This window comes from Desmodus rotundus, chromosome 4 (genome assembly GCF_022682495.2).
Source record: "Desmodus rotundus isolate HL8 chromosome 4, HLdesRot8A.1, whole genome shotgun sequence".
Taxonomy (NCBI): domain Eukaryota; kingdom Metazoa; phylum Chordata; class Mammalia; order Chiroptera; family Phyllostomidae; genus Desmodus; species Desmodus rotundus.
In genome coordinates this window covers 74305601-74332866 of record NC_071390.1, presented here as the reverse complement: position 1 = coordinate 74332866, position 27266 = coordinate 74305601, and the positions used below count along the sequence as shown (strand labels likewise).

General features: G+C 38.9%; 1 protein-coding gene across 5 annotated transcripts; it reads left to right on the top strand.

The window, feature by feature from the left end:
* The first annotated feature begins 107 nt into the window (after window positions 1-107).
* On the top strand, window positions 108-27266 carry CREM (cAMP responsive element modulator). Of its 5 annotated transcripts, XM_053923095.1 has the most exons (5): window positions 129-189; window positions 631-879; window positions 14906-14941; window positions 19018-19174; window positions 26537-27266. In XM_053923095.1, the coding sequence occupies exons 3-5, from the start codon at window positions 14935-14937 to the stop codon at window positions 26679-26681; spliced, it is 309 nt and encodes a 102-aa protein (XP_053779070.1). In that variant the 5' UTR covers window positions 129-189; window positions 631-879; window positions 14906-14934; the 3' UTR covers window positions 26682-27266. The 5 variants fall into 5 exon arrangements, with proteins under 5 accessions (XP_053779068.1, XP_053779069.1, XP_053779067.1 ...); XM_053923093.1 differs by lacking the exon at window positions 631-879 and having other exon boundaries at window positions 108-189; XM_053923092.1 differs by lacking the exon at window positions 631-879 and having other exon boundaries at window positions 125-189; window positions 26948-27266.

Genomic DNA, 27266 nt, shown 5'->3' with positions numbered 1-27266 from the left:
AGGTGAGCTTGTCTGTGACAAAGCAAATTTATGGCAGTGATAGGCTAGTGATGTCATTGTGATGTCAGTACTGCCACTTATAACTGCACATGCTTGCTAGTCAGAACACTTTGTGTTGACCTGTGAGCGGGAGAACCGGGCAGTTCTGCATGCAGAAGCCCGCCATGGCTGTAACTGGAGATGAAACAGGTAAGAACTTTAGAGAAAGATTTAATTCTGTAAAATTATTTTTGAAATTTTGAAAACTTATTTAGAGACCTGTGGGTATATCAAAAGTATTACTTTTTTAGTAGCTGAGGAGTTTTATATCTATTTCGCACGCTTTAAGGCATCTTAGTGGAATTGGTGCTTTGCTCAGAGTTACATCGCTTACTTGATCAAGACGGTTTCTCTCTCTCTCCACCCCCCCACCCCCGCTAAAGCAAGCTGTTACTTCATCGGCAACCTGTTGCATATCCAGTGCCGCTACAAGTTAAACATATGTACTGTTCAAGTTGTAAAAAAATAAGCTTCCGATTTCATTGTTGTGTACAAATGTAGCTCCAAAGCAGACCAGAGTGTTGGGATGTTTGTGTGCCTACTCCTTTCTTTGCTCCGGTGTCTAAAATGGTCTGTTCCTCCCTAATGGAGTTCAAAGGGCTGACGTCATTGCATTTCCTGGAATCGTCGTCCTCGGGGAAGTGGAAAAGTTAAACTCCAAGCGGGCTGCACATTGACGTCAGCCCCGAGCCAGGCTGTGACTGAGCCAGTTCCCTTCCGCTGTGTCAAGCGCTGCTGACAGCTTGAGTTTGTTAACTAGCTCGTCGCCCGCCTGTCTCCGTGGAAGCTGTAGGACTGGATAGCTTGACTTGTGAGCCTCAGTTTAGCTTTTCTCTGCAGGTAAGTATCTGCTGTAGGAAGCTAGCACTGCCTCCCCGTGTGTGGGCAGATCCCAGGAGCCCTGCACCACTCGAAGGTCCACATGTGCGTGGGCTCCATCCGGGTCAGGTCAGGGGCCCTCGCTCACCCATCGCTCTGCAGGATCTGCCCCTCACAGCGCCCTCTTAAGTGCACAGTTAGCGAAGAGCATGTCTGAAAATCCGCAGTTCTTTCTGTGGTTTGGTTCCCTTAGCAATAAGTAATGTTCCTGACTTAGTCGGTAATATTCATAATGTTGTTGCAACTGTGTTTGTTGAGTGGTGTCTTCTTTCTAACCCAGTACTGATTTGCATTTGAATTCACGAAGAATGGATAGTTGTAAACAGCTTGCTCACAATTTACGTCTTCAGTTAGTGGACCTCAGCTCCTCCTCCTAAACAGGAACATTCCATTGTCTTGAGCAAATAGTACCGGTCGGTATAAAATTGTTTTTGAAATTATCTTGAGCTACTGTTTTTCTCAAAACTTCTGTGAAATTTTAGAGATAGTATAGATTGCAGGAGCTCTCAAATGGCAAATTTATTGTAAGATATAGAGGAACTTAACCTGAAATAGTGCATGTCACATGGTTCTTAGAACCAAAAAGCACTTTTGTGTATATATTTATTTCCTAAAGCATAGTAATTGGTTTATAAATTTAAATTCATCATTTGACTTCTCTAAACATGAGATAATATCATAACAAAGAAAATGATTTGAAATTACTCAGAATATATTTAAAGATGAACATTTAAGGTAAATATTTACATGAATTTTTTAACCATTGCTTGTAAATAAATGAACATTTACAGAACAAATTTTGCATCCTTGAAGAGATATTTTTTCACAGTTTTACCCATAATGCCTATACATGATTTATCCTTTCAAATTCAAAATTTTCTAAGTTATGACACTTTAAAATGTCAAACTTGTTCACTGACCTCATTGTACCTTTGGAAATCAAATTATGTTTGGAAATCTGGTCAGTTCTCACAGAATCAATTCTATTTAAAATGCTATTTGAAACTGGAAAGGACATTTCTTTCTTTCGCTCTATCTCTGTCTAAGGTTGATTGGTATAGATTATTGGCTTGCAAACTTTTGATCATGACCCACATTTACATGACAGTAGACTTGTGTGTACCTTAGGTCTATATAAAGATCTGTTTGAAAAGTATTGCGTAGCTTTAGTATATGTAATGTAGTCATACTTTTCTATTTCTTTTTAAAAAATGTTATTCTTGACCCATGTAGTTGACTTTGTGACTCACCAATGATCTACAACTTACAGTTTGGAAAACTGATCTAGACCAGCATCAGGCTGCTGACAATAATAACCAGTCTGGGAGAGTTTTTAGAAGCATTTACTTACAGGGACAGGGGATTGAATTTGAAAAGGGAATACTTACAGTTTATAGAATTATATTATTCTGTTGGATGTAATTTAAATTTTTATTAGAAACAGTTTTGACTTTACTTATAAGCTGATTGTTAAGAGTCTAACTCTTTATCTTTTAGCCATTGGGTCTAAAAATCTCTAATGAAATGTATTCAGCCTGGATATCTGAACTATTAAGAAGTAAACCTTCCAACTTAATTCAAATTTAGAAAATAGTATCTTAGTTAATTAATATTTGATACAAGAGAATAAGAATACATTTCAACTTTGTGAAAGGAAAAGGTTTTTGGAAAATTTCACATAAAAGTATGGTTTGTATCAGGTATAATAGCTTCTTGAAGTTGGTAGCAAAGCAAGTTATGATCATGTTGGAAGTGAAAATGTAGGAGTCACATACCTACCTTAAGTTTCAATAGAAGTCTGAATCTGTATGAAATTGCCATTGTGCTATTTTCCCACTATACTTGAAAAGTTTTTAATGAAAGATAACTTGGGATAATTGTTTCACTTTCCCCAGTTTTATTTGCCTTTATAAACATACAGACTAGTAAAATAGTGTTTAGCATTTATGTAAACTTTAAAATAAAAATTTCACTTAATGTTACAAATAAAAATAAACATAAATGTGCTAAGCGCTATCAAAGAAACCATCAGATTGTGAGAGACTTTAAAATTAAAAATCACTTAATGATACAAATAAAAATAAATATAAATGTGCTAAGAGCTATCAAACTATCAGATCGTGAGGGACTCATAGCTAATATAGGTTGAAGGATCAGGGTAGGCCTTGCTGAGGAAGCCATATTTAAATACTCACAAGGAAAAGCACTTTCCACACATACCCCCTGATTTACTCAAGGCAGACATTATTATGTTCATTGCATATGTAATAACACAGATCAGAGTGGATATGACTTTTACAAGGTTACAAACCTAGCAAGTGGTGAACAGTTTGGCTCTTCAGAGTCCTTATCTGGTTCTGTTCACACCATATTACACTGTTCCTCAGAATTCACCTGACATTGATAAACTAATAATAAAGTTAGGTGAGTTACAATAGCACACTACACACGACTTTTTGTTTGTTTCTTTTAAAAAATTTTTTAATTCATCTTCACTTTTTTATTGTTGTTCAAGTATAGTTATCTCCATTTCCCCCCACCACTTCCCACTGCCCTACCCATACCCACCTCCTATCCTCAGTCCTACTCCCCTTTAGCCATGTCCATGTGTCCTTTATACATGTTCTTTGATGACCCTTCCCCTTTTTGCCACCATTATCCCCTCCTGCCTCTCCTCTGGTTACTGTCAGTTTGTTCTTTATTTCAATGTCTCTGGTTATATTTTCCTTGCTTAGCCTTTGTTTGCTTTGTTGATTAGGTTCCACTTATATATGAGATTGAAAGGTATTTGTCTTTCACCCCCTGGCTTATTTTACTTAGCACTTGCTCTGTAGATCCATCCATGGTGTCGCAAACGTTATAAGCTCTTTCTTTCTTTCTGCTACATACTATTCCATTGTGTAAATGTACTATAATATTATGATCCACTCACTTACTGCTGGGCACTTAGGTTGCTTCCAACACTTAACTATTGTAAATAGTGCTGCTATGAACATTGGGGTGCATAGGTTCCTTTGAATTGGTGTTTCAGGATTCTTAGGGAATTACCTCTGCAGTGGAATTGCCAGGTCAAAAAGCAGTTCCATTTTTAGTTTTCTGAGGAAATTCCATACTGTTTTCCACAGTGGCTGCACCAGTCTACATTCCCACCAACAGTGTAATAGGGTTCCCTTTTCTTCACAACCTCGCCAGCACTTATTATTTGTTAATTTGTTTATGATGGCCATTCTCACCTGTATGAAGTGGTAGCTCATTGTGGTTTTACTTTGCATCTCTCTGATGGCTAGTGATGCTGAGCATCCTTTCATATGTCTCTGGGCCATCTGTATGTCCTCCTTGGAAAAGTGCCTGTTCGGGTCCTTTGCCCATTTTTTAATTAGGTTGTTTGTCTTCCTGGAGTGGAGTTGTTTGAATTCTTTATATATTTGGGGGATCAAACCTTTGTCTGAGGTATCATTGGCAAATATCTTTTCCCATATGGTTGGTTCCCTTTTCATTTTCCTGATGTTTCCTTTAGCCATGCACTAGCTTTTTATTTTAATGAGGTCCCATTTGTTTATTCTTTCTTCTATGTCCCTTGCTCTAGGGTACGTACTGGTGAAAATATTCTTGCAGGGAATATCTGACATTTTCCTGCCTATGTTCTCCTGTAGGACATTTATAATGCTCTGACTTATATTTAAGTCTTTTATCCATCTTGAGTTTATTTTTATGTATGGTATAAGTTGGTGGTTTAGATTCATTTTTTTGCATGTAGCTGTCCAGATGTCCCAGCACCATTTGTTGAAGAGACAATTTTTACTCCATTTTATGCTTCTGCCCCCTTTGTCAAATATTAATTGACCATAGAGACATGAGTTTATTTCTGGTCTCTCTATTCTGTTCTGTTGATCTATGAATATGTTCTTAGTCCAGTACCAGACTGTTTTGATTACCGTGGCCTTGTAATATAGTTTGATATCAGGTATTATGATCCCTCCTACTTAGTTCTTCTTTCTGAAAATTGCTGCAACTATTTGGGGTTATTTATGGTTCCATATAAACTTCAAAAATGTTCTATATCTGTGAAATATGTTATTGGTATTTTAATAGGTATTGGGTTGAATCTGTAATTGCTTTGGGTGGTATGGACATTTTGATGATGTTAATTCTTCCAATTCCTGAACACGGTATATGCTTCCATTAGTTTGTATCTTCCTTAATTTCTTCAATGTTGTGTACTTTTCTGAGTAGAGGTCTTTTACCTCCTTGGTTAGGTTGATTCCTAGGTACTTTATGATTCTTTTTGCTATATCAAAAGGGATTTTACTCCTGATTTCTGTTCCTCATATTTCATTGTTGATGTACAGAATGCCTTCAATTTCTGAATATTGACTTTGTATCCTGCTGTTTTGCCATATTCACTTATTAGGTCTAGTAGTTTTTTGATGGAGTCTACAGGATTTTCTATGTACACTATCATGTCATCTGCAAAGAGTAACAGTTTTGCTTCCTCCTTTCCAATTTGGATGCCTTTTACTTCTTTTTCTTATCTGATTGCTGCGACTAGGACTTCCAATATAAATTGAATAGAACTCGTGAAAGCAGACATCCCTGACTTGTTCCTGATCTTACTGGGAAAGCGTTTAGTTTTTGCCCACTGAGTATGATGTTGGCTGTAGTTTGCTTGTATAGACCTTTATTATGTTGAGGCATGCTCTCTGCCACTTTGCTAAGGGTTTTATTATCATAAATGGGTGTTGTACATTATCAAATGCTTTTCTACCTCTATTGATGTGATAATGTGATTTTTATCTTTCCATTTGTTTATGAGATGTATTGCATTTATTGATTTGGGAATACTGTACTATTCTTGCATCCCTGGAATGAATCCCACTTGATCATGGTGTATGATCTTTTTAATGTATTACTGGATATAGTTTCCAAATCTGTTTTTGAGGATTTTAGTATCTATGTTCATCAGCAATATTGGCCTATTCTTTTCTTTATTTGTTTTGTCCTTATCTGGTTTTGGATTAGGATGATGCTGGCTTCATAAAAAGAGTTTGGGAGTCTTCCATCTTCTTGGATTTGGGGGAATAGTCTGTGAAAGATAGGGGTTAGCTCATCCTTAAATGTTTTGTAAAATTCTCCTGTGAAACCATCCAGTCCAGGGCTATATGCCAGGAGTTTTTTGATTACTGCTTCGATTCCATCAGTTGGTATTGGTCTGTTCAGCCTTTCTGCTGCTGCTTCATTCATTTTGGAAGATTATGTTTTTCTAGAAATTTGTCCATTTCACCTAGGTTTTCCAATTTCTTGGCATGTAGTTCTTCATAGTAATTTCTTAGAATCCTTTGTATTTCTGTGGTATCAGTTGTAATCTCTCCTCTTTCATTTCTGATTGTGTTTATTTGGGTCCTCTCTCTCTTTTCATGACGAGCCTGCTTAAAAGCTTGTCTACTTTGTTTATCTTTTCAAAGAACCAGCTCCTGGATTTATTGATCCTTAGAATTGTTTTTTTAGCTTCTATGTTGTTTAATTCTGCTCTGATCTTTGTTATTTGCTACTACTTGCTGTGGGTTGTCTTTGTTGTTGTTTCTCCAGTTCTTATAGATGTAGGGTTAGGTTGTTTATTTGAAATGTTCTTTTTTACGTAGGCCTGTATCGGTATGAACTTCCCTCTCATAGCAATACAGGACTGCTTTCACTGTGTCCCATAAGTTTTGGGTTGTTGTGAGTTTATTTTCATTGTTTTCTAAAAACTTTGTGATTTCTTCCTTGATCTCATTCTTAACTTATTCATTGTTTAATAGCATGCTATTCAATCCGCGTGAATTTGAGTGTTTTTGAGTTATTTCCTTGAGGTTGGTTTCCAGTTTCAGTCCCTTGTGGTCAGAGACAATGCTTGATATGACTATAATTTTCTTGATTTTGTTGAGGCTTGTTTTTTTGTACTATCATATGGTCTATCTTTGAAAATTTTCCATGGGCATTTGAAAAGAATGTGTATTTTGCTTGGGATGAAAGGTTCTATATATATATCAGCTAAATCCATTTGATCAACGGCATTTTTCCATGCTGCCTATCTTTGTTAATATTTTGTTTGGATGACCTATCCATTGTTGACAGTGGGGTGTTAAAATCCCCTATTATAAGTACGTTGCTGTGTAAATCTTTAAGTCCTCCAGGATTTTATTTATATATTTGGGTGCTGCTATGTTGGGTGCGTATATATTTACAATATTTATGTCTTCTTGATGGATTCTTCCCTTGAGCATTATGAAGTGTCCTTCTCTGTCTCTTTTTATAGCTTTTCTTTTGAAGACTATGTTGTCTGATATAAGTATTGCTACCCTGGCATTTTTTTTCCTGTCCATTTGCTTGGAATATTTTTTTCCAACCCTTCACTTTCAGTCTGTGTATGTCTTTTGTTCTGAGGTGAGTCTCTTGTAGGCAGCATATGTGCAGGTAATTTTTTCTTATCCATTCAGCTATTCTGTGTCTTTTGATTGGAGCATTTAATCTATTTACATGTAAGGTTATTATCCATAGGTACTTATTCATTGCCATTTTACCCCCCTTTGCACCTGTGTTCCTCTCTCTCTCGCTCTTTTCTTCCTTTACTTAAAGCACATCTTGCGGAGCTGGTTTGGTGTAGGTATATTCTTTCATCCTTTTATTGCCTGGGGAAGCTCCTTATTTGGCCTTCCATTTTAATTGAAAGCCTTGCTGGATAGAGTAGTCTTGGTTGCAGGCCTTTGTTTTTCGTTACTTGAAATATTTTTTGCCATTCCCTACTGGCTTGTAGTGTTTCTGTTGAGAAGTCAGCTGCTAGCCTTATCAGGGCCCCTCTTATATTACTTCCTGTTTCTCTCTTGCTGCCTTTAAGAATCTCTCTTTGTGTTGGAATTTTGCCATTTTTAATTATGATGTGTCTTGGAGTGGGATTCTTTGGGTTCCTCTTGATGGGGACCCTCTGTGTTTCCTGGATTTGTGTGACTTTTTCTCTCATAGGGTAGTTTTCCATCATTACACTCTCAAACAGGTTTCTATCCCTCGCTCCTCTTCTTCTCCTTCTGGTATCCCTATTATATGGATATTATTACATTTCATGTTGTCCTGCAGTTACCTTAACCCCTCTTTGTTGTTTGGTGGTTCTTTTTTTTTTTTTTTTTTTAAATCTTTTTTCCTTTTATTGCTCTTTTTGGGAGTTTCTGTCTACTTTGCCCTCCAGCTTGCTGATTAGATCCTCTGCTTAATCTAGCCTGCTTTTGATTCCTTCTACTGTCTTCTTCAATTCAGAAATTGTATTCTTCATCTCCTCTTGGCTCTTGTTGATAGTTTCTGTGTCCTTTTTCATGCTGATATAGTTTGCAGTAAGTTCCTCATGGTTTCCTGTCATTTTTGGTAATTCTCACTGAGCTCCTAGAGCTTCCTTATAACAGTTGTTTTGAACTCAGTTTCTGGCAGTTGACTTGCCTCTATTTTATTTAGCACTCCTTTTCTTTCAATTGCAGGTTGTTCGTTTGTTTTCCCAATATTTGGGAGACTCTCTTTGTTTGCTTCTGCTTCTTAAATTGATGTGCTTTGACTCAGTGAGTTGGTGGTATGGGTAGGAGACCTGTGAGATTCAGTAGTGTAGTCTCCTTGATCTCCTCAACTTCATGCTCTTGTGATGCCCCTTATGGTGTTTATGTTGGCTCTCTGGATGTAACTGGGTTTTGTCCGTTGTTGGGTCATTCTTTGGTAGGTCTTTCCCTCCAGGTGGTTGACTGAGGGTCACTCCACCTACCATATCTTGTATGCTGTTGTGCAGGTACTGCCAGAACAAAACTACAAAGCCCAGGAAACAAACACACGACCACCAAAATAACGCTATCCTGCAATCCCACTATCAACAGCAAATGAACCAGTATTAAGAAGGTGTAAAGAGATTAAGGCTATTATATGAAAGGAGAGGAATAAACTATAGTATAAAATCTAGTGACTTAATATGCAGAAACTTGCTGGGCAAGAAATAAATGTTAAAAATCTATGTAGGAAAGAAACTATCACTAATCATGGAGAAGACCATAGTGGATTTTGTCTCTGTAGCCTCTAGTATTTACCACTGTTTTTTCTTTCTTTAAAATATGTTTTATTGATTATGCTATTACAATTATCCCATTTCCCCGCCTTCACTCCACTCCATCCTGCCCACCCCCTCCTCCCACAATCCCCCCCTATAGTTCATGTCCATGGGTCATACTTATAAGTTCTTTGGCTTCTACATTTCCTATAATATTCTTACCCTCCCCCTGTCTATTCGCTACCTCTCATTTATGCTACTTATTCTCTGTATCCTTCCCCCCTCTCTCCCCTTCCCACTCCCCTATTGATAACCCTTCATGTGATCTCCATTTCTGTGGTTCTGTTCCTGTTCTAGTTGTTTGCTTAGTTTGCTTTTGTTTTTGTTTTAGGTATGGTTGTTAATAACTGGTTTTGCTGTCATTTTTAATGTTCATATTTTTTATCTTCTTTTTCTTAGATAAGTCCCTTTAACATTTCATATAATAAGGGCTTGGTGATGATGAACTCCTTTAACTTGACCTTATCTGAGAAGCACTTTATCTTCCCTTCCATTCTAAATGATAGCTTTGCTGGATACAGTAATCTTGGATGTAGGCCCTTGCCTTTCATGACTTGGAATACTTCTTGCCAGCCCCTTCTTGCCTGTAAGGTCTCTTTGGAGAAATCAGCTGACAGTCTTATGGGAACTCCTTTGTAGGGAACTGTGTCCTTTTCTCTTGCTGCTTCTAAGATTCTCTCCTTATCTTTCATCTTGGGTAATGTAATTATGATGTGCCTTAGTGTGTGCCTCCTTGAGTCCAGTTTCTTTGGGACTCTCTGAGCTTCCTGGACTTCCTGGAAGTCTATTTCCTTTGCCAGATTAGGGAAGTTCTCCTTCATTATTTGTTCAAATAAGTTTTCAATTTTTTGTTCTTCCTCTTCTCCTTCTGGCACCCCTATAATTCAGATGTTGGAACATTTCAAGATGTCCTGGAGGTTCCTAAGCCTCTCCTCATTTTTCTGAATTCTTGTTGCTTCATTCTTTTCTAGTTGGATGTTTCTTTCTTCTGGTCCACACAACATTGATTTGAGTCCCAGTTTCCTTCACATCACTGTTGGTTCCCTGTACACTTTCCTTTGTTTCTCTTAGCATAGCCTTCATTTTCTCATCTAATTTGTGACCAAATTCAACCAATTCTGTGAGCTTCCTGATTACCAGTGTTTTGAACTGTGCATCTGCTAGGCTGGCTATCTCTTTGTTGTTTAGTTGTATTTTTTCTGGAGCTTTGATCTGTTCTTTCATTTGGGCCTTTTTTTTTTTTTTTTTTTTTTTTGGTCTTGGTGCACCTGTTAAGTAAAGGGATGGAGCCTTAGGTATTTACCAGGACAGGGCAACCCACATTGCTGTGCTGTGATGCTGTGTGTGGGGGAGGGGCTGAGAGGGAGCAATGGCGCTTACTCCACTCTCTGCCGGGTTTCAGTCACTCCCTCCACTACCCACAATCAAACTGGGCCCATCTAGTGCTGACTCCCGAGTGCGTGGGCTTGTGCACGCTCTAGGCCCCTGTGGGTCTCTCCAACAAACTCTCCTGTGAGGCTGGGAGTTCCTTCTGCTGCCACTTCAACCCCCACAGGTGTTTTCAATCAGAGGTTTGAGGCTTTATTTTCCCAAGCTGGAGCCCTGGGTTGCGTGGTCTGCTTTGCTCCCCCGCCATTCCTCCCTGTTTATCTATGGGTGAATGTGGGGCTGCGGGTCTGCTAGCGGTGGCACTGCCTGTGCCATTCGTTTCACGTTCCTCCACGTCTCTGGGTCCGCCTATGTTGCCACAAGTCCTCTCTGCCCCAGCTGCCCATCTCCGCCCCTCCTACCCATCTGGATGAATGTTTCTTCTTTATCTCCTTGGCTGTCAGACTTCCGTGTGGTTCCATTTTCTGTCAGTTCTGGTTGTTTTTTGTTGTTAAATTCTTGTTGTCCTTCTTTTGGTTGTGCAAGGAGGTGCAGTGTGTCTACCTACGCCTCCATCTTGGCCAGAACTCCATTTCCCATACTGTTCTTAACCTCTTCCTGTCTATTTTGTACGTACCACTTATGCTTCATATTCCATATATGCTTACCCCAATTCATGCCTCTCCCTCCTCCACTGATAACCCTCCTTGTTATCTCTATTTCTGTGAATCTGTTTCCATTATAGTTATTTGCTAGTTTGTTTTTGTTTTTATTTTTGTAGATTCAGTTATTGATAGTTATGAGTTTGTTGTCATTGTACTGTTTATATTTTTATCTTCTTTTTTTCCTTAGATCAATCTTTTTAACATTTCATGCAATAAGGGTTTGGTGATGATGAACTCCTTTAACTTGACCTTGTCTGGAAGCACCTTATCTGCCCTTCCATTCCAAATGATATCTTTGCTGGATACAGTAATCTTGGATGTAGGTCCTTGCCTTTCATGACTTCAAATACTTATTTCTAGCCCCTTCTTGCCTGCCAGGTTTTTTTTGACAAATCAGCTGATAGTCTTATGGGAATTCCTTTGTGGGTATCTTTCTCCTTTTCTCTTGCTGCTTCTAAGATTCCTTATCTTAAATCTTGGTAATGTAATTATGATGTGTCTTGGTGTCCTTTTTTAGGTCCAACTTCTTTGGGACTCACTGAGCTTCATGGACTGGAAGTCTATTTCCTTTGCCAGAATGGGGAAGTTCTCCTTCATTATGTTTTCAAAGAAGTTTTCAATTTCTTGGTCTTGTTCTTCTCCTTCTGGCACCTGTATGATTCAGGTGTTGGAATGTTTAAAGTTGTTTTGGAGGTTCCTAATCCTCTCCTGTTTTGTTTTGGGTTTTTTTGAACTTTTGTTTCTTCATTCTGCTCTGGTTTAGTGTTTTTGTTTTTTCCTTCTGCTCCAAACCATTGATTTCAGTCCTGGTTTCCTTTCCTTCACTGTGGGTTCCCTGTACATTTTCCTTTATTTCAGTTTTCATAGCCTTCTCGTTTTCCTGTATTTTGTAACCATACTTAGTCATTTCTGTGTGCATCCTGATTACCAGTTGTTTGAACTCTGCATCTGACTGGTTGGCTATCTCTTTATCACTTAACTAATATAACATTTCTTTCTGGAGCTTTCATTAGGGCCATATTTTTTTTGTCTGGGCATGCCTGTCACGTAGTAAAGGGCGGAGCCTTATTTATTCACCAGGGCAGAGCAACCCACGTGGCTGCATCCTGGTGCTGTATGTAGGGGAGGGGTCTGAGAGGGAACAATGCTGCTTGCTCATTTTGGCCAGCTTTCGGTCACTTCCTTGCTACCTAAAAGCAAATTGGGCCCTTCTGGTGCTGGTTCCCAGGTGGGCGGTTTTGTGTATGTTCTAGGACCCTGTGGGTCTGTCCCACGAACTCTCCTGTGAAGCTAGGAGTTTCTCCTGCCACCTCAACTCCACAGATTTTTCAGTTGGAGGTTTTGAGGCTTTATTTTCCCATGATGGAACCCTGGGTTTGTGGTCTGTCTTGTTCCCCAGTTGTTCCTCTGGGTTTCTCCACACGCAAATGTGGGACTGCTTCCTCTGCCAGCCGCTATTTTGCCATGAGTCTTTTCCTCCCCAGCTGCTCAGCTCAGCATCTGCTGCCAGTCTCCATCCTGGCTGGCCGTCTCCGCCCCTCCTACTGGTCTGGATGAATGTTTCTTCTTTAACTCCTTGGTTTCAGAATTCCATACAGTTTGATTTTCTGGCAGTTCTGGTTATTTTTTGTTCATAAATTTGTTGTTGTCCTCCTTTTGCTAGTGTGAGGCTGCATAGTGTATCTACCTATGCCTCCATCTTGGCCAGAAGTCTCTAGTATTTACCCCGTTTTTTCCTTTCTGGGTCCACTTCTGGTGGTGTCAGATATTGACCCAATCTGACCTTAGGCAGCCAGCTCTGAGACTGCCAGGGATCTACTGTCTGTAGCTGACTCCTTCGGTTGTTAATATAGTAATTCTGCACTCAGCAGTCAGGCTTAAGCACCACAGAGCCAGGGCAGAGTCCCTCCTGGGTTTAGGGGCTGTTATTTCCCCTCAGGCTGTTGCCACTCATAGTGGAGTGGTCTGCCTGAGCAGGATGGCTATTCCTGTATGGGGGTGCCTTAGCACTGGGATGCTGTTGTCTACTCTCTCAGCTCTCTTCCCAAAGTTTCTGTCCCTAGTCTCTCAAGTGTCTCTAGCCCACCCTGCTCCCACCTTTTCCAGGGCTCATGGTAAGTGGCTGCAAATGAAAATTTGTGTGTTGTCCCTTTAAATGGTTCTTTGTGTTTCCAGCCAACCATCTCTGGCAGAGAGCAACCCTGCCACTTCTTGCCACTGGTGGTTATCTGTGTACTTTTTGGGCTCTCTTGGTCTAGGCTACAGGTCCCAGCTTAGGGTGTAGACCCCATACTTCTCAGGGGGATCCAGCCAGTGGCTTAATTATCCCTCTGGTGCTGCCACCTGTGGGCACCCAGCCAGCCCTGTTGTATCTCTGCCTCACTCTTTACCAGTCAGCTTGTGCTAAAGCTGATTCTTCTGTCTGTTGTAGGTTATAGGCTTCACTCTAGCTATTGTTCAGTTGTTTGTTCTGGGTGATTTCACCACAATTTAGTTGTAATTCCAGATGGGTCCTGAGAGAAGGTTAGTGTGGCTTCCATTCACTCCTCCGCCATCTTGCACCTCTGAATTTTGTTTCTCTACACACTACTTATAAAACATACAAAATAAAGTTAGTACCATTTTAAGTAGTCAAAATAGATTTTTTTTGTAGAGTATTTTCACTCTCATGGGACAACAGAGCATGTTTGCTATTATGTAGAACTAAAAACACCAATATAATTTGTCATTTTCTATAAACTTTTTTTCTTACTCTAGAGATTCTCACTGAATGTATAACTCATGTATAACTTAAAGTAAAAACTATTTAATGATTTGATTCTTTGGGGTCTGTGTGTTGTAACATATTTGAACTGTTCAGTGTTTAAATAGTCCTGTTTATACGGGATTTAATTTTCCTGGAAAACCTGGAGCAAGAAGGAGGGGAACCTTCCTGACAGAGTGAGGCACCTGGCAAGGACAAGCCCAATTTCGGCATTAGGAGCACTGGTGTGGTCATAGGGAGGGAAAGAACCAAAACAGAAAAGTGAAGTTGTCAGTAGCTTTCTGGAGCTCCCTGCTTCTAAGTATGACATCTAAGTTACCTCTATTGCTTATTACTTAGTTGTATTTGAGATTAGTGACACATAGCGAAAAGACATTAAGGTAGGAACTCCATATATAAAAAATGGTTTTGTTCAGTTAATGTGCTCAGTACTGTAAAGATATCCATCCATCCATCAATCAATCAATAGACAAATAAAGTCACCATTGTAGGGTGTTGATAAACTTTCACATTGGAAGCTATCAAGATAGGCATTGGGCCGGGCTTCTCATTTCTTTCTCTGTTAGGAAGAAACAAGAACCTCTTTGACTTGTGGGGGTTTTCAGTTTTCTTATTACGAGTCTGATGAGACTGTATCATTTGTTTTTTGTGATTCTTCACCTTAACAGTTATATATTTTAAATAATTACATACATTTAAAAGGATATTTTGTAATATGATCTTTTAATAATTTATTCTCTAAAGGGATATAATAACATATAGTATAGATTTTAAAAGTTGTTAATAGGCATGTTTTTTTAACAAAATAAGGAATGAGAGCCATATATTTCAATCATTCCATTACCCAGGTTTGTTAGAAGGGAAACTCCAGGGAAATAATTTATGGATGTTATCTGCCTTTTAATTAATAAGCAGTATAAGCATAATTTGGAACATTGTGTTCTAGAACTTAAGGGAAGGAGCAGGGAACTAACACTTACTGAATGCCTACCATGAGCCAGGCACTGTGCTAGGCACTTTGACATACATTACAGGGTTTATTGTGAGTATTAAATGAGATAATGTATCCTCATTTTGCAGATGAGGAAACTGAACTTGCCCCAAGTCACATGGCTGGTAAGTGGCAGAGCTGCACCAGAACCCAGACTCCAAATCCCATGTTTTTTCTTGTGTACCATGTTTAAAGCTCGCACAGAGAGGTATGAAGTTAATGACCAGAATGGGAGAGTTCTAGGAATTTTCTTTTCTCATGAAATATTTGATATCAAACCTAAAACATTTTTTCATGTCAGGAGTTAGATGATTGGAAACACTATAGAGTAATTAGAACTCCTTTGCTTCTAAAATGCCAAGTTATTTGACTAGCATCTAAGGGAAGGCTTAGGAAAAAATGCCTTCTATCAAGAAAGGCCAGTTTGAATAAATACATAGCATCTTTTAGGGCTTTCCATGTCTTAGTGTTACAGACTTAGCTATGATAATGGCTAATAATGTCTTATAATAATAAGACTGCTTACTCGAGATATTCCAATTGACAGTGGGTTTGTGGAAAACCCTGGGAAGTTCAACATTTCCTTCCTAGTGCACAAGTAAGCCCACCAGCCACCCATTATATGCTAAGTGTTGCTGGGTTCTAGGGGACTACATGCAAGACATAAAAGATACCGCAGCTTGTTAAAGTTCTTGCTGCCTCAGAATAAAATTAAATTAGTGTATCTTTTTATTATCTTTCTTTGATCATGAGTTTAAACTCCACACTGATAACCCATTTATTTTTAGGAATAATTTATACAGTGAAATTTTAGAATAAAAATAATTTTGGCACATTAGTAATTAGATGGAGCAGAAATTGGCCTTTATTAGCATAAAGGGGTAACAACATGACATCCAAGAATGCAGGATGCCCTTTGAACTGGGATACCGGGTATCTCATCTGTGTTAAATTACCACTGAATTTTTGTGTGTAAACTTTTTATCACTTGTTTCAATAACAAAACCTTTTAACCCTTGGACTTCCTTAAAACAAGACATTCTCTTGCCCACACCTTTTTAATGTATTTACTAATAAGATCATATTTGAATATATGGAATTTATCCATTGATATTTATTCCATGACCATTGGAAATGTACCACCATCAGAAATTTATACTAATTCCTACTAATATATACTAATTCATATTTCTGGTTTGAACCAATGAGCTACAATTGGATTTTCATTGAGAGAGATAAAATGAATATATAGTATATCTGAAAAATAATAATAAAATCCAGTTCGTTAGCTAACATTTGAGGACTAATATTTCCATATATAATCCTTTCCAAAATACCATGTTAGGGTATTTTTTCTAAGTTGTTGCTCAAAATGTTTTAAGTATGCTTGCCTCTTTTGGAATTGCCATTATCCTTCACAGTGACACGTTTGGTCTTTGGAAGGTAGCTTCAGTTTTGGAAACAGACAAACATTTAGAGCTATTTCTGATTCTAAGACCAATGAATGAACTTTTACAAAAAAATTATTTACTTATTTTTAGAGAGAGGGGAAGAGAGGGTGAAAGAGGGAGAGGAACAGATGTGGAAAGAAGAAACATAATTGGTTGCCTCTGATGCACCCCCAACTGGGGACCTGGCCTGCAACCCAAGCATGTGCCCCGACTGGGAATCCAAGCGGCAACCTTTTGGTTTGCTGGAGGATGCCCAACCAATGGAGCCACACCAGTCAGGGCTGAACTTTCTTTTTCATCTATGAAGTATTCCTTCCTTCCCTTTTTAACTTTTTAATGAGTCTCTCCAACTAACTTTTGTATATTGTGTAAACATCCTGCTCTAACTTTAAGTACAGAGAAAAGCAGGTGTATACAAGACTAGAGAGAGAATAACGAACACTTCTGTACCTTTGTATTATTTTATTGCACTTGTTTGTGAGCAGTTCGGCAAGAACAACCTCAGACCGAGGCCTGCATCCCTGCTGCTTACATATGTCAACATGATGACAGGAAACTTCCCCTTGTCACTGCCACTGTTCCAGTTTTAGAAAGCCTTCGTCTCCTCCAGCTGTCCCATTGTTTCAGCCTTTATTACCCCATAGCCTTCTTCCCTGATGTGGGTAAAGAGATCTGTTACTCCAGGCTCCAGTCTCTCTCCTCTACAATATGATTTAAATACATATTTTTAAATCTTTAGTCAGGTAACAGTTTATAGCTGACTTTAAAATTCTCTTCTGAAATATTTCAAAGGTATAAAATTTTCTCTGACATAAACTCAGACATCTGTGTATATAGTGCTTAAAATTGTCACAGAAACAAATTTAGGATTTTCCCCAAGTTCGTGATCATCATTGTATTTATCACAGTTACAATTGTGATCATTCTTTCATCATTGTCTCTTAAATTATGTGTAGAAGGCCCTGGCTGGTGTGGCTCAGTGGATTGGGTGCCGGTCTATGAACCAAAAAGTCTCCAGTTTTATTCCCAGCCAGGGCACATGCCTGGGTTGCGGGCCAAGTTCCCAGTTAGGAGCATGTGAGAGGCAACCAATCAAAGTATCTCTCACATCTCTTTTTCTCCTTTTCTTTCTCCCTCCCTTCCCCTCTCTCTGAAAGTAAATAAATAAAATCTTTTTGAAAAATTATATATAGAAGGAAAAAGCAGTATAGCCTTACAATCTTATGAACACTTTTATGTGATCTTCCCCCATAGCCATATTTTTAATGTTTTATTTCCTCACCTAATTCTTCAGTCCAGGGGAGATAAAAACTTGGCATTTACTCAAAAAGAAACACTTAGATCAATTTTTGATTAACCCTTTAAACCACTTGGCTATTTTCAGTGATTATATTCCATTTACCTGGAAAAAGCCTATGCTTCCTTTTTGAGTAAAAATTCAGTTCTTAGTGAAATATGGAAGTGATGTGTTTCATATTTGATTGGCATTTGCTTCAGACCAACTTTTATAGGATTTTATCATTTTTAACTCATTTTCTTGCATTAAGTTCTGAGAGAGCATGTATTTGGTCATATCTCATCAGAATGTCACATGAACTCTGGACTGTATGTTCTCAAAGTTGAAACAGTGGTGGCAGGAACATGTTTCATCAATTTAACCCATCTGTTTTAAGGAAGCTGTTTATTGCAATAGGTATACTCATGTAGAATGTAAATTAGGGCACCTTGAGGACTTCAGGATTCAATCTGAATAAATAAATACTAAGTCTGTCATTTAACTACGATTATACTATAATTAAGACAATATTTTTTAAATGAATTCTTAGGAATATATTATTATCCCAAGAAGACTAAGACAGATAAAAATTACCATTCCCTGTACAAACCAGTTTTAAGTAGAGCTTTGCTGTTTTGTATGTTATATTTTGCTCTTAGATGAAAATACAGTGAGCAAGTATTTGCCTTTCTAGTACTTTTTCTGGCAATAGGACTTGCACTAAAAGATGTTAGGTGAGGGTATAGGCTATAGGAAAATCTAACTGGATGGAAGTTCTCTGCTTAATTAAAATTTCTGCAGTGGTGTGCTGGAACAAGCTCTCACTGATTTGCTAGAGCTGATTATTAAATTTGCAAGATTTTTGTGAGCTGCTTGTTAAAATAGCTATTAAAAATTTAAAGATAGATTTAATAAGTTACTTAAAAAACATTAATTAATACTCAAAATGTATCATTTATAATTTTTTAATCTATGCTCTTGCTGTTATTTACATGTTTCATCTCCATGCTGTGCTACTTCCTGTGTATGTCTTCCCAATTCTGCATTCACTGAAGTCATACTGGTAGGTTCCAGTTGGCCATGATGAAAGTATTTACATCATGGGAACATGCTACAGATCTCAGCTTGCTCCAGGAGAGCTGGTTGTTAAACCATCAGCACACCACTGATTTTAGGCTCAACAAACTCTCAGTTGAAAAGCCTCTCTACTTTTAGCCTTTGGTAAAAAACCTACCTAAAATGCATTAGGGCATTTTTCTTCCTTAAATGTGTAGAGCATGCTAAATATCATTGTTCCTAGTGCTGAAGAAGGTCTTTGATACCTAGAATTCCTATCGTGCTCAGAATAATCATCTACAAGGTTAGCAACATCACCCCTTAACACATGAGAAAAGAAGTATGCTTTTCCAGGTCAATTTTATATAAAATATCAAGTTGTAAAATGTTTATATAAGCATGTAATGTTTCACTGCAGCTGCCACTGGTGACATGCCAACTTACCAGATACGAGCTCCCCCGACTGCTTTGCCTCAGGGAGTGGTGGTGGCTGCCTCCCCAGGAAGTTTGCACAGTCCCCAGCAACTCGCAGAAGAAGCCACACGCAAACGAGAGCTGAGGTTGATGAAAAACAGGTAAGATGGTTCACTAGAAATCAGCAACCACTTAGAGGACATATAATTTGTAACTGTAGGGCTTTTTAAAAAAATTCCTTTTCCTAAGCTATTTCCCCAAGTTCGGTGTTAAGTGGAATTTTATATGGGCTTGTGCTCTGCATGTGATGATAGATTGTCTGCTAGACATGCAACTATTTCATCAGCAGGAGGTACATTGCTAGGTGTTAGAAAGGTAATGTCTGTAAGATACATTAATTTTTTAAATGATGATGGGAGGACTTTATTACAAATAAAAACTTATTTTGTACTTGGCATTTACTTTGTGAAATTAGGTGATAAGTATAATTTCCTAGCTTCTTTATGATCAAAATAAGGTATGGGTTATGAATCCTGTTTCCTTTTACTTTCTGTTTTTTAGAAAAACAGCATTTTGTATTGATTGTACCAAAATACACCTTTATTCTGATAAATTCTAGTCAAGTGAAAATACAAAACAACAGAATTAAAATAACTCTTAGCTTCACCACCTAGAGATACCTACTATTATTGTATATACCTTTCCAGCCTGCTCTCTTTCATTTTCTCACTTATTCTTGCACTGTCTCTCTGTAATTTTATTTATTTTTTAAGATATTATTTATTTTTAGAGAGAGGGGAAGGGAGGGAGAAAGAGAGGGAAACATCAATGTGTAGTTGCCTCTTGCACGCCCCCTACTCGGGCCCAGCCCCTGGGGCCCAGTCAAGCATGTGCCCTGACTGGGAATCAAACCCACAACCCTTTGGTTTGTAGGCTGGTACTCAGTCCATTGAGCTACACCAGCCAGGACTCAAAGTTCTTTATTAAGTCTAGTTTGTGCCCTGACTGGGTGTCTCAGCTGGTTAGAGTGTTGTCCCAGATGCCAAAAGGTTGTGGGTTCAATCCCTGGTCAGGACACAAATACTGGAGGCAACCAGTCACTGTTTCTCTCTTTGTCTTTCTCTCTCCCTGCATCTCTAATATCAATAAACATACCCTCTGGTGAGAATTTAAAATAAATAAATAAATCTCATTTGCATATTCTTTTCTGGTTTAGTTTTTATGAGGGAGAATGGTGCAAATCAATCTAATTTTTCAAAATGAAAAGAATAAGAATAGTCTTTTCCCGGTAGTCTTGTCACCTTCCTAAGTTTTAAATAATGTCCTTGTTGTAAGAGAAGAAAACATTTCACACAGAATCATGTATTTGCCTATGATTGGGACTACATGATAGTAGTTAATTTACTAGGTGTTAGCAACCAAGTTAATGTAGAAATTGTGGCTTCTAAGACTCTCAAATCCAGAAATAACTGCTAAGTTCATCACTGTCCTTTGTAACTGAGATGAAGCAGTAGCAGCTATATTCAGTTTACTAATAGCCTTTTAAATGTCACAATTTGATGTATTATAGTACTTCGTATGTCTGCTACAGTTCCCAGGCTTATTAGTTATCACAAATCACTAGATGGGGTTTTGTACCCTGTGGAACTCCACAGATTACCAGCAATAGGACCATTAGATACACATATCTTTATCAGTGGTTGTTCTAGGTTGTAAGGTGAATCCTGCTGGATTCACCTTTTGCATCATCAGCATTTTGCTCAGAAAGTCTGAAGGGGCTGAGTGGGCAGGGCTCACATAGTATCACAGTTGGTGTGTGGAGATCTCATCATCGAAGATCCCTAACCTTGATCAGATGGAGGACTGTGGATACTTTAAAACTGCACTTTCAGAGATCCCAGGTGCTACAAATACAATTGCCTCTCTGGTCACAGAATGTATGTTGTGAAGTTCAGTTTATAATGTAAAGTGTGATGATAATGCAGAATTGTTCATCAATGTCTTATTTTCCCAAAGAAAATAAAAAAGGAAGAACTAGCAGTTTAGCCTTGTTTTCTCCCTGGTGCCATTTTATGCCTTTATTTTTAGATTAAAAAATGTTGTCAGAACTACCAAAATGAAATAGATAAAACATTAGGCAGTGGCTTCCTATAAAAGGTGCCCTACAGCTACCTACACATACATATGAGCTCTCCCTATGGGAAAATATTATAAAATATTGGGATTTAAAAAAATAATTTGTTAATAACTATCGGATAGCATTTGAGTTTGGGCTCTAAATAACCAAAGGGAATGGAGGCTTAACCTTGTAGGTGGTATTTTTTTAAGAGATTTATTTATTTGCTTCTGGCCAAGATGGAGGCATAGGTAGACACACTGCGCCTCCTTGCACAACCAAAAGAAGGACAACAACAATTTAAAAACAAAAAAACAACCAGAACTGACAGAAAATCGAACTGTATGGAAGTCCGACAACCAAGGAGATAAAGAAGAAACTTTCATCCAGACTGGTAGGAGGGGTGGAGACGGGCAGCCAGAGCAGAGAGGACTCATGGCAAGGCCGCGACCCAGCGAGGTGGCAGATTGTGGAATGGGGCAGGCCAGGCTGCAGCTAGCAGACCCCACAGCCCCGCATTCACGCATAGATAAACCAGGAGGAGGGGCCGGGGAAGGGGCAGGGAGCGAACAGACCATGCAACCCAGGGCTCCAGCTTGGGGAAATAAAGCCTCAAACCTCTGATTGAAAACACCCATGGGGGTTGAAGCAGCAGCAGGAGAAACTCCCAGCCTCACAGGAGGGTTTGTTGGAGAGACCCACAGGAGCCTAGAGCGTGCACAAGCCCACGCACTCGGGAGTCAGCACTAGAGGGGCCCAATTTGACTGTGGGTAGCAGAGGGAGTGACTGAAATCCAGCAGAGAGTTGAACAAGCACCATTGCTCCCTCTCGGCCCCTCCCCCACATACAGTGTCACAGCTCAGCGACCAGCATTACCCCACCCCTGTGAACACCTAAGCCTCCGCCCCTTAATGTAACAGGCACTCCAAGACAAAAAAAAAAAAAGAAAAAAAAGGCCCAAATGAAAGAACAGATCAAAGCTCCAGAAAAAATACAGCTAAGTGAGGAAGAAGAGATAGCCAACCTATCAGATGCACAGTTCAAAACGCTGGTAATCAGGAAGCTCACAGAATTGGTTGAATTTGTTCGAAAACCAGATGAAAAAATGAAGCCTATGCTAAGAGAAACAAAGGAAAATGTACAGGGAACCAATAGTGATGTGAAGGAAACTGGGACTCAAATCAATGGTGTGGACCAGAAGGAAGAAAGAAACATCCAACCAGAAAAAAATGAAGAAACAAGAACTCGGAGAAATGAGGAGAGGCTTAGGAACCTCCAGGACATCTTGAAATGTTCCAACATCTGAATTATAGGGGTGCCAGAAGGAGAAGAGGAAGAACAAAAAAATGAAAACTTATTTGAACAAATAATGAAGGAGAACTTCCCTAATCTGGCAAAGGAAATAGACTTCCAGGAAGTCCAGGAAGCTCAGAGAGTCCCAAAGAAGCTGGACCCAAGGAGGAACACACCAAGGCACATCATAATTACATTACCTAAGATTAAACAGGAGAGAATCTTAGAAGCAGCAGTGAAAAGGAGACAGTTACCTACAAAGGACTTCCCATAAGACTGTCAGCTGATTTCTCCAAAGAGACCTTACAGGCAAGAAGGGGCTGGCAAGAAGTATTCCAAGTCATGAAAGGCAAGGACCTACATCCAAGATTGCTCTATCCAGCAAAGCTATCATTTAGAATGGAAGGGAAGATAAAGTGCTTCTCAGATAAGGTCAAGTTAAAGGAGTTCATCATCACCAAGCCATTATCATATGAAATGTTAAAGGGAGTTACCTAAGAAAAAGAAGATAAAAAATATGAACAGTAAAAATGACAGCAAACTCACAGTTATTAACAACCACACGTAAAACAAAAACAAAAGCAAACTAAGCAAACAACTAGAACAGGAACAGAACCACAGAAATGGAGATCACATGGAGGGTTATCAACAGGGGAGTGGGAGGTGGAGAGAGGTGGGAAAGGTACAGAGAATAAGTAGCATAAATGATAGGTGGAAAATAGACAGGGGAGGGTAAGAATAGTATAGGAAATGTAGAAGCCAAAGAACTTATAAGTATGACCCATGGGCATAAACTATAGGGGGGGAATGTGGGAGGGAGGTAGTGTGCAGGATGGAGTTGAGTGAATGGGGGTAAATCGGAAAACTGTAATAGCATAATCAATAAATATAGCCCCCCAAAAGATTTATTTATTTATTTACTTATTTACTTATTTATTTATTTTTAGGGAGTGGGGGAAGAGAGGGAGAACGACAGGGAGAGAAACATCAATGTGTGAGAGAAATATCAATCTGTTGCCTCTCACACACCCCCAACTTGGACCTGGACTGCAACCCAGGCGTGTGCCCTGATTGGGAACCAAACCAGCCACCCTTTGCTTTACGGGGGTGATGCTCAACCAACTGAGCCATGCTGGTCAGGGCTAGGTGGTATTTGATCTCACATTGTGGGTCCAGAGGGACATGCAGCCAGAACAAAGGCCCCACCGTGTCATCCAGGATCCAGGCTCCTCCTCCCTGCCCTGCCTGCTCTATGTTTGCTCCTGATCACAGTGTGGCTGCCTCCCCTCCAGCCATTACATCAGTCAGGAAGAGGAGAGAAGAACTGAAGCTTAAAAGCGGGGCTGGTTGAGTCTGACCCTTGTAAAAACTTTGCTGGAAGGCTCTGCCAGCAACTTTTACCCACATTTCATTGACTAGAAATAGCTAATAGAATCCCTAGCTTCAAGGGATTCTGAGAAAGGTCTGTTTTAGCTTTTCAAACCTCAGTTTCGAAGCAAGACAAGAGAAAAGCAGAAAATGAGTGGCTGTTAATGTTGCTTAATATCTGTTGAGTGAGTACCATATGCACATTTTAAGTGCTTTATTTCTACTGTTTCCATAACTGTCACATAACTTTCACATGAGAACAGGTCTGGCTATTATCCTTACCTTACAGGTAGGAACTGAGGTTCAGAGACTTCACATAAGTTGGTTAATATCACACGGTGCAAACTAGACTGAACCTGGATATGCAACCAGACAGGCTATATTCCGGAGCCTGCCCACTACCCTAACACCAGAGTCACCCCCAAAAGACCTCAGCATGAGCTTCAGATTCAACTTTATGGGAAGAATGTCAGTTTCACTCAATATTGTGCAAGATCTTTTATACCTTTTTCCCTTTTTATTCTTTGTCTAGCACTTATAATGGATATTTAACTATATTTCTACCAATCCAGTCACAGTGTTTCTCTCTTTACAGCCTTGTCAGCTTTTCCCATTTGCCATGTATTTTCTCACCATGCTGAAGTTATATCCAGACAAATGCAAGGCCTGAAAACTGAGCTCTAACTATTAATAGAAGAAACAGGTGTTTTCCATGGCTGAGACATTAAGTTCTTAGGAGTGTGCCTTCTACTGGTGTGATCAGTTAAAGCTTTGTGCTTGGAACGTTTGACTCTTGTAGTGGCACATGCACATGTGTGAAACACCAAGTATGGATGTTTACAGTGAATAGCACACCTTGAAACGATTTTTAAAGTTAAATAACCCACAAAATTGCTATTAGATATTTAAATTTTCACTCAACGGTGACTTGTTTTGTAAAATGACTATCTTCCTTCCAGATCTAGAAGTTAATATAATGATTTAATTGTGAAAACTTTGGTATTCATTAAATGTATATTTAGTTCCTTTGTGGAATAGTTGAATTCTGTTTCCAAACTGGCATGTTTTATAAGTGTCCTTGGATTTATTCTGAGCTTTTTCCCATGCATGATTAGATTAAGTTAATCAGTACTTATCAGATTCAATTCACGCATACATTGTCACTTTTTTGTTAACCAGTTGAGAAATCTGAGAATTTCATGGGTTCACAGGGTGAGTGCATTGTTCTGGGCTAGGAAATAGGGGTTGATCTTTTCCTGCAGTTCATTGGCATTTCTGGATCTCTTTATTTCTGCTGACTCTTGCTTCCCACAGGGAAAATACATAATCAGTTGTTGGTGAGAGTCGACTATCCTAAAAATAAAACAGAATTGGCCAGATCTGTTGTACGCTTGCTCCTAGTTCAGACTTGCAACAGTAGTAACTGGCATTACAGTAACTGGTGTTTAGACATTCAGTACAACTTTTGTTAAAATATACTTGTATTTTTTTTAATTTATTGATTTTAGAGTGACAGAGGAGATGAAAGAGAGAAAAACACTGATTTGTTGTTTCACTTATTTATGCATTTATAGGTTGATTCTTGTATATGCCCTGACCAGGGATTGAACCCACAACCTTGGAGTATCAGGACGATGCTCCAACCAACTGAGCTACCCAGCCAGGGTCTGAATTATCTTTCAGTGTAGGATTTTCTGATGTGAAGGATACCCCCAAGGCAGTTATTCTGAATTGAAAACTCCAAAATAAAACTGTTAACAGGATACAATCTATAGAGGAATTAAATGATGTAGTTGCCAACCCCTCCCACCCAGCAAGAGAGAGAAAATGTTGGCTGTATTCATTGTGTTTCTTTTGGTGGGGTGATGCATGAAAATGACTGTGGCTCATCTTTTTATTTGTGTCTGTTGCTTTGGCTGCTGGTCTGTCCTTTCCTTTGGGTATGCCTACAGTGTGAAAATTCAGTAGATTGGATAGTAAATGCATGTGATGAGAGAACAGCCTTGAGTAATTAAGTAGCTTTCTTTTCATGATTTTCATGGTATTTTCACATTCTTGGATTTAAATTGTCTGAACTATTGAGTATTGTACTTTGTAGCCTCCTTCTTTCCATCTTTAATTTTCAGAAGCAGAGTCCATTTCATTTTGGTTTATGAAAATGTGTGTGATTTATGATTCATTTATTGTTATTTTTATCCATGTTGTTTCCCAGCCAACAACTGTCTTGCAGTCCTGATCGGTTTATTTGTTTCACTGTGATTTAGTCTTGAAGAATGAAAATCTCTATTATTGATATTTAAGGTCTCTGGGGATTAATTTTTGTAATCATTCTTGATGAAATAAAGTTAACTCGTCATGATGGAATGTAGGGTTTTGGGGGAACAAAATAACTAAGAGATTCAAAAGGATCTCTAAATGTTTTTGTAGAAATTCCACTTGGAAATGTGGTTCTATTTTTTTAGGTTACTGAAAATTGTTCTGGTCATTGTTATCATGGAATGTGTGCCCTAAGAAAACACTATTTACGATGAATGCTGGGCAAATGGACTGTGCTCCCAAATCATTCCTGTTGTCTTAGAGTCACCTTACAAAAAGGTGTGGGCCTGGGTACATTTGTCATGTGGCTTTGTGCAGATCTTACCTAGGATTGATTGGCTGTTGAGTTTGTGGGGCCAAAGTTCACGGAGCCCCTCTGGACTGTGCTGGGAGGTCGTTCCTGAGTCATTTGCCTTGTGTTGGTTCCAGGGAAGCTGCTCGGGAGTGTCGCAGGAAGAAGAAAGAATATGTCAAATGTCTTGAAAATCGTGTGGCTGTGCTTGAAAACCAAAACAAGACTCTCATTGAGGAACTCAAGGCCCTTAAAGATCTTTATTGCCATAAAGCAGAGTAACTGTCTTTGACTTGGACCTTGTTTACTGTGAACTCAAATCAAGCAGGAGATGCAGCAATTCTACTAATTGCCATGTGGACATGGAAGGGACACTTGTTTCCCTTAAGAATCCAGTTTGGATTAGTGTTTGAAATTGAGTTGGGAGTGTTGTTCCAAATTTGGAATGCAACCATGATCACACACACCAAGCTCACTTCAGTCTGTTCAGTCAATAGCATGCAAAAGTTGTTTTGTTTGCCCTTTTGCTTCTTTTTTTTGTTTTTCAGGGAAGCTGCTAAAGAATGTCGACGTCGAAAAAAAGAATATGTAAAATGTCTGGAAAGTCGAGTTGCAGTGCTGGAAGTTCAGAACAAGAGGCTTATAGAGGAACTTGAAACCTTGAAAGACATTTGCTCTCCTAAAACAGATTAGTAGTAGTACTTAACTATGAACTGATTACAATATGTACAGTTGCTTTCGAAAGCAATACAATATGTAGTCGGCAAGAATTATGGCTTTTTTCCTTTGTATCATTCATTATATTCTCTAATCTCTAACATTCCTAAAATGCTTCATTGTACGTAGTTAACTCTTAGCTGTAACTTC

Bases quoted from the DNA above. Each gene is read 5' to 3' on its own strand.
- CREM (XM_053923093.1), top strand. From the start codon at position 150: ATGCAGAAGCCCGCCATGGCTGTAACTGGAGATGAAACAG. The intron at 14,942-19,017 runs GTAAGTGGCAGA...GTTTCACTGCAG, and splicing joins TGCCCCAAGTCACATGGCTG to CTGCCACTGGTGACATGCCA. The intron at 19,175-26,536 runs GTAAGATGGTTC...TGTTGGTTCCAG, and splicing joins CTGAGGTTGATGAAAAACAG to GGAAGCTGCTCGGGAGTGTC.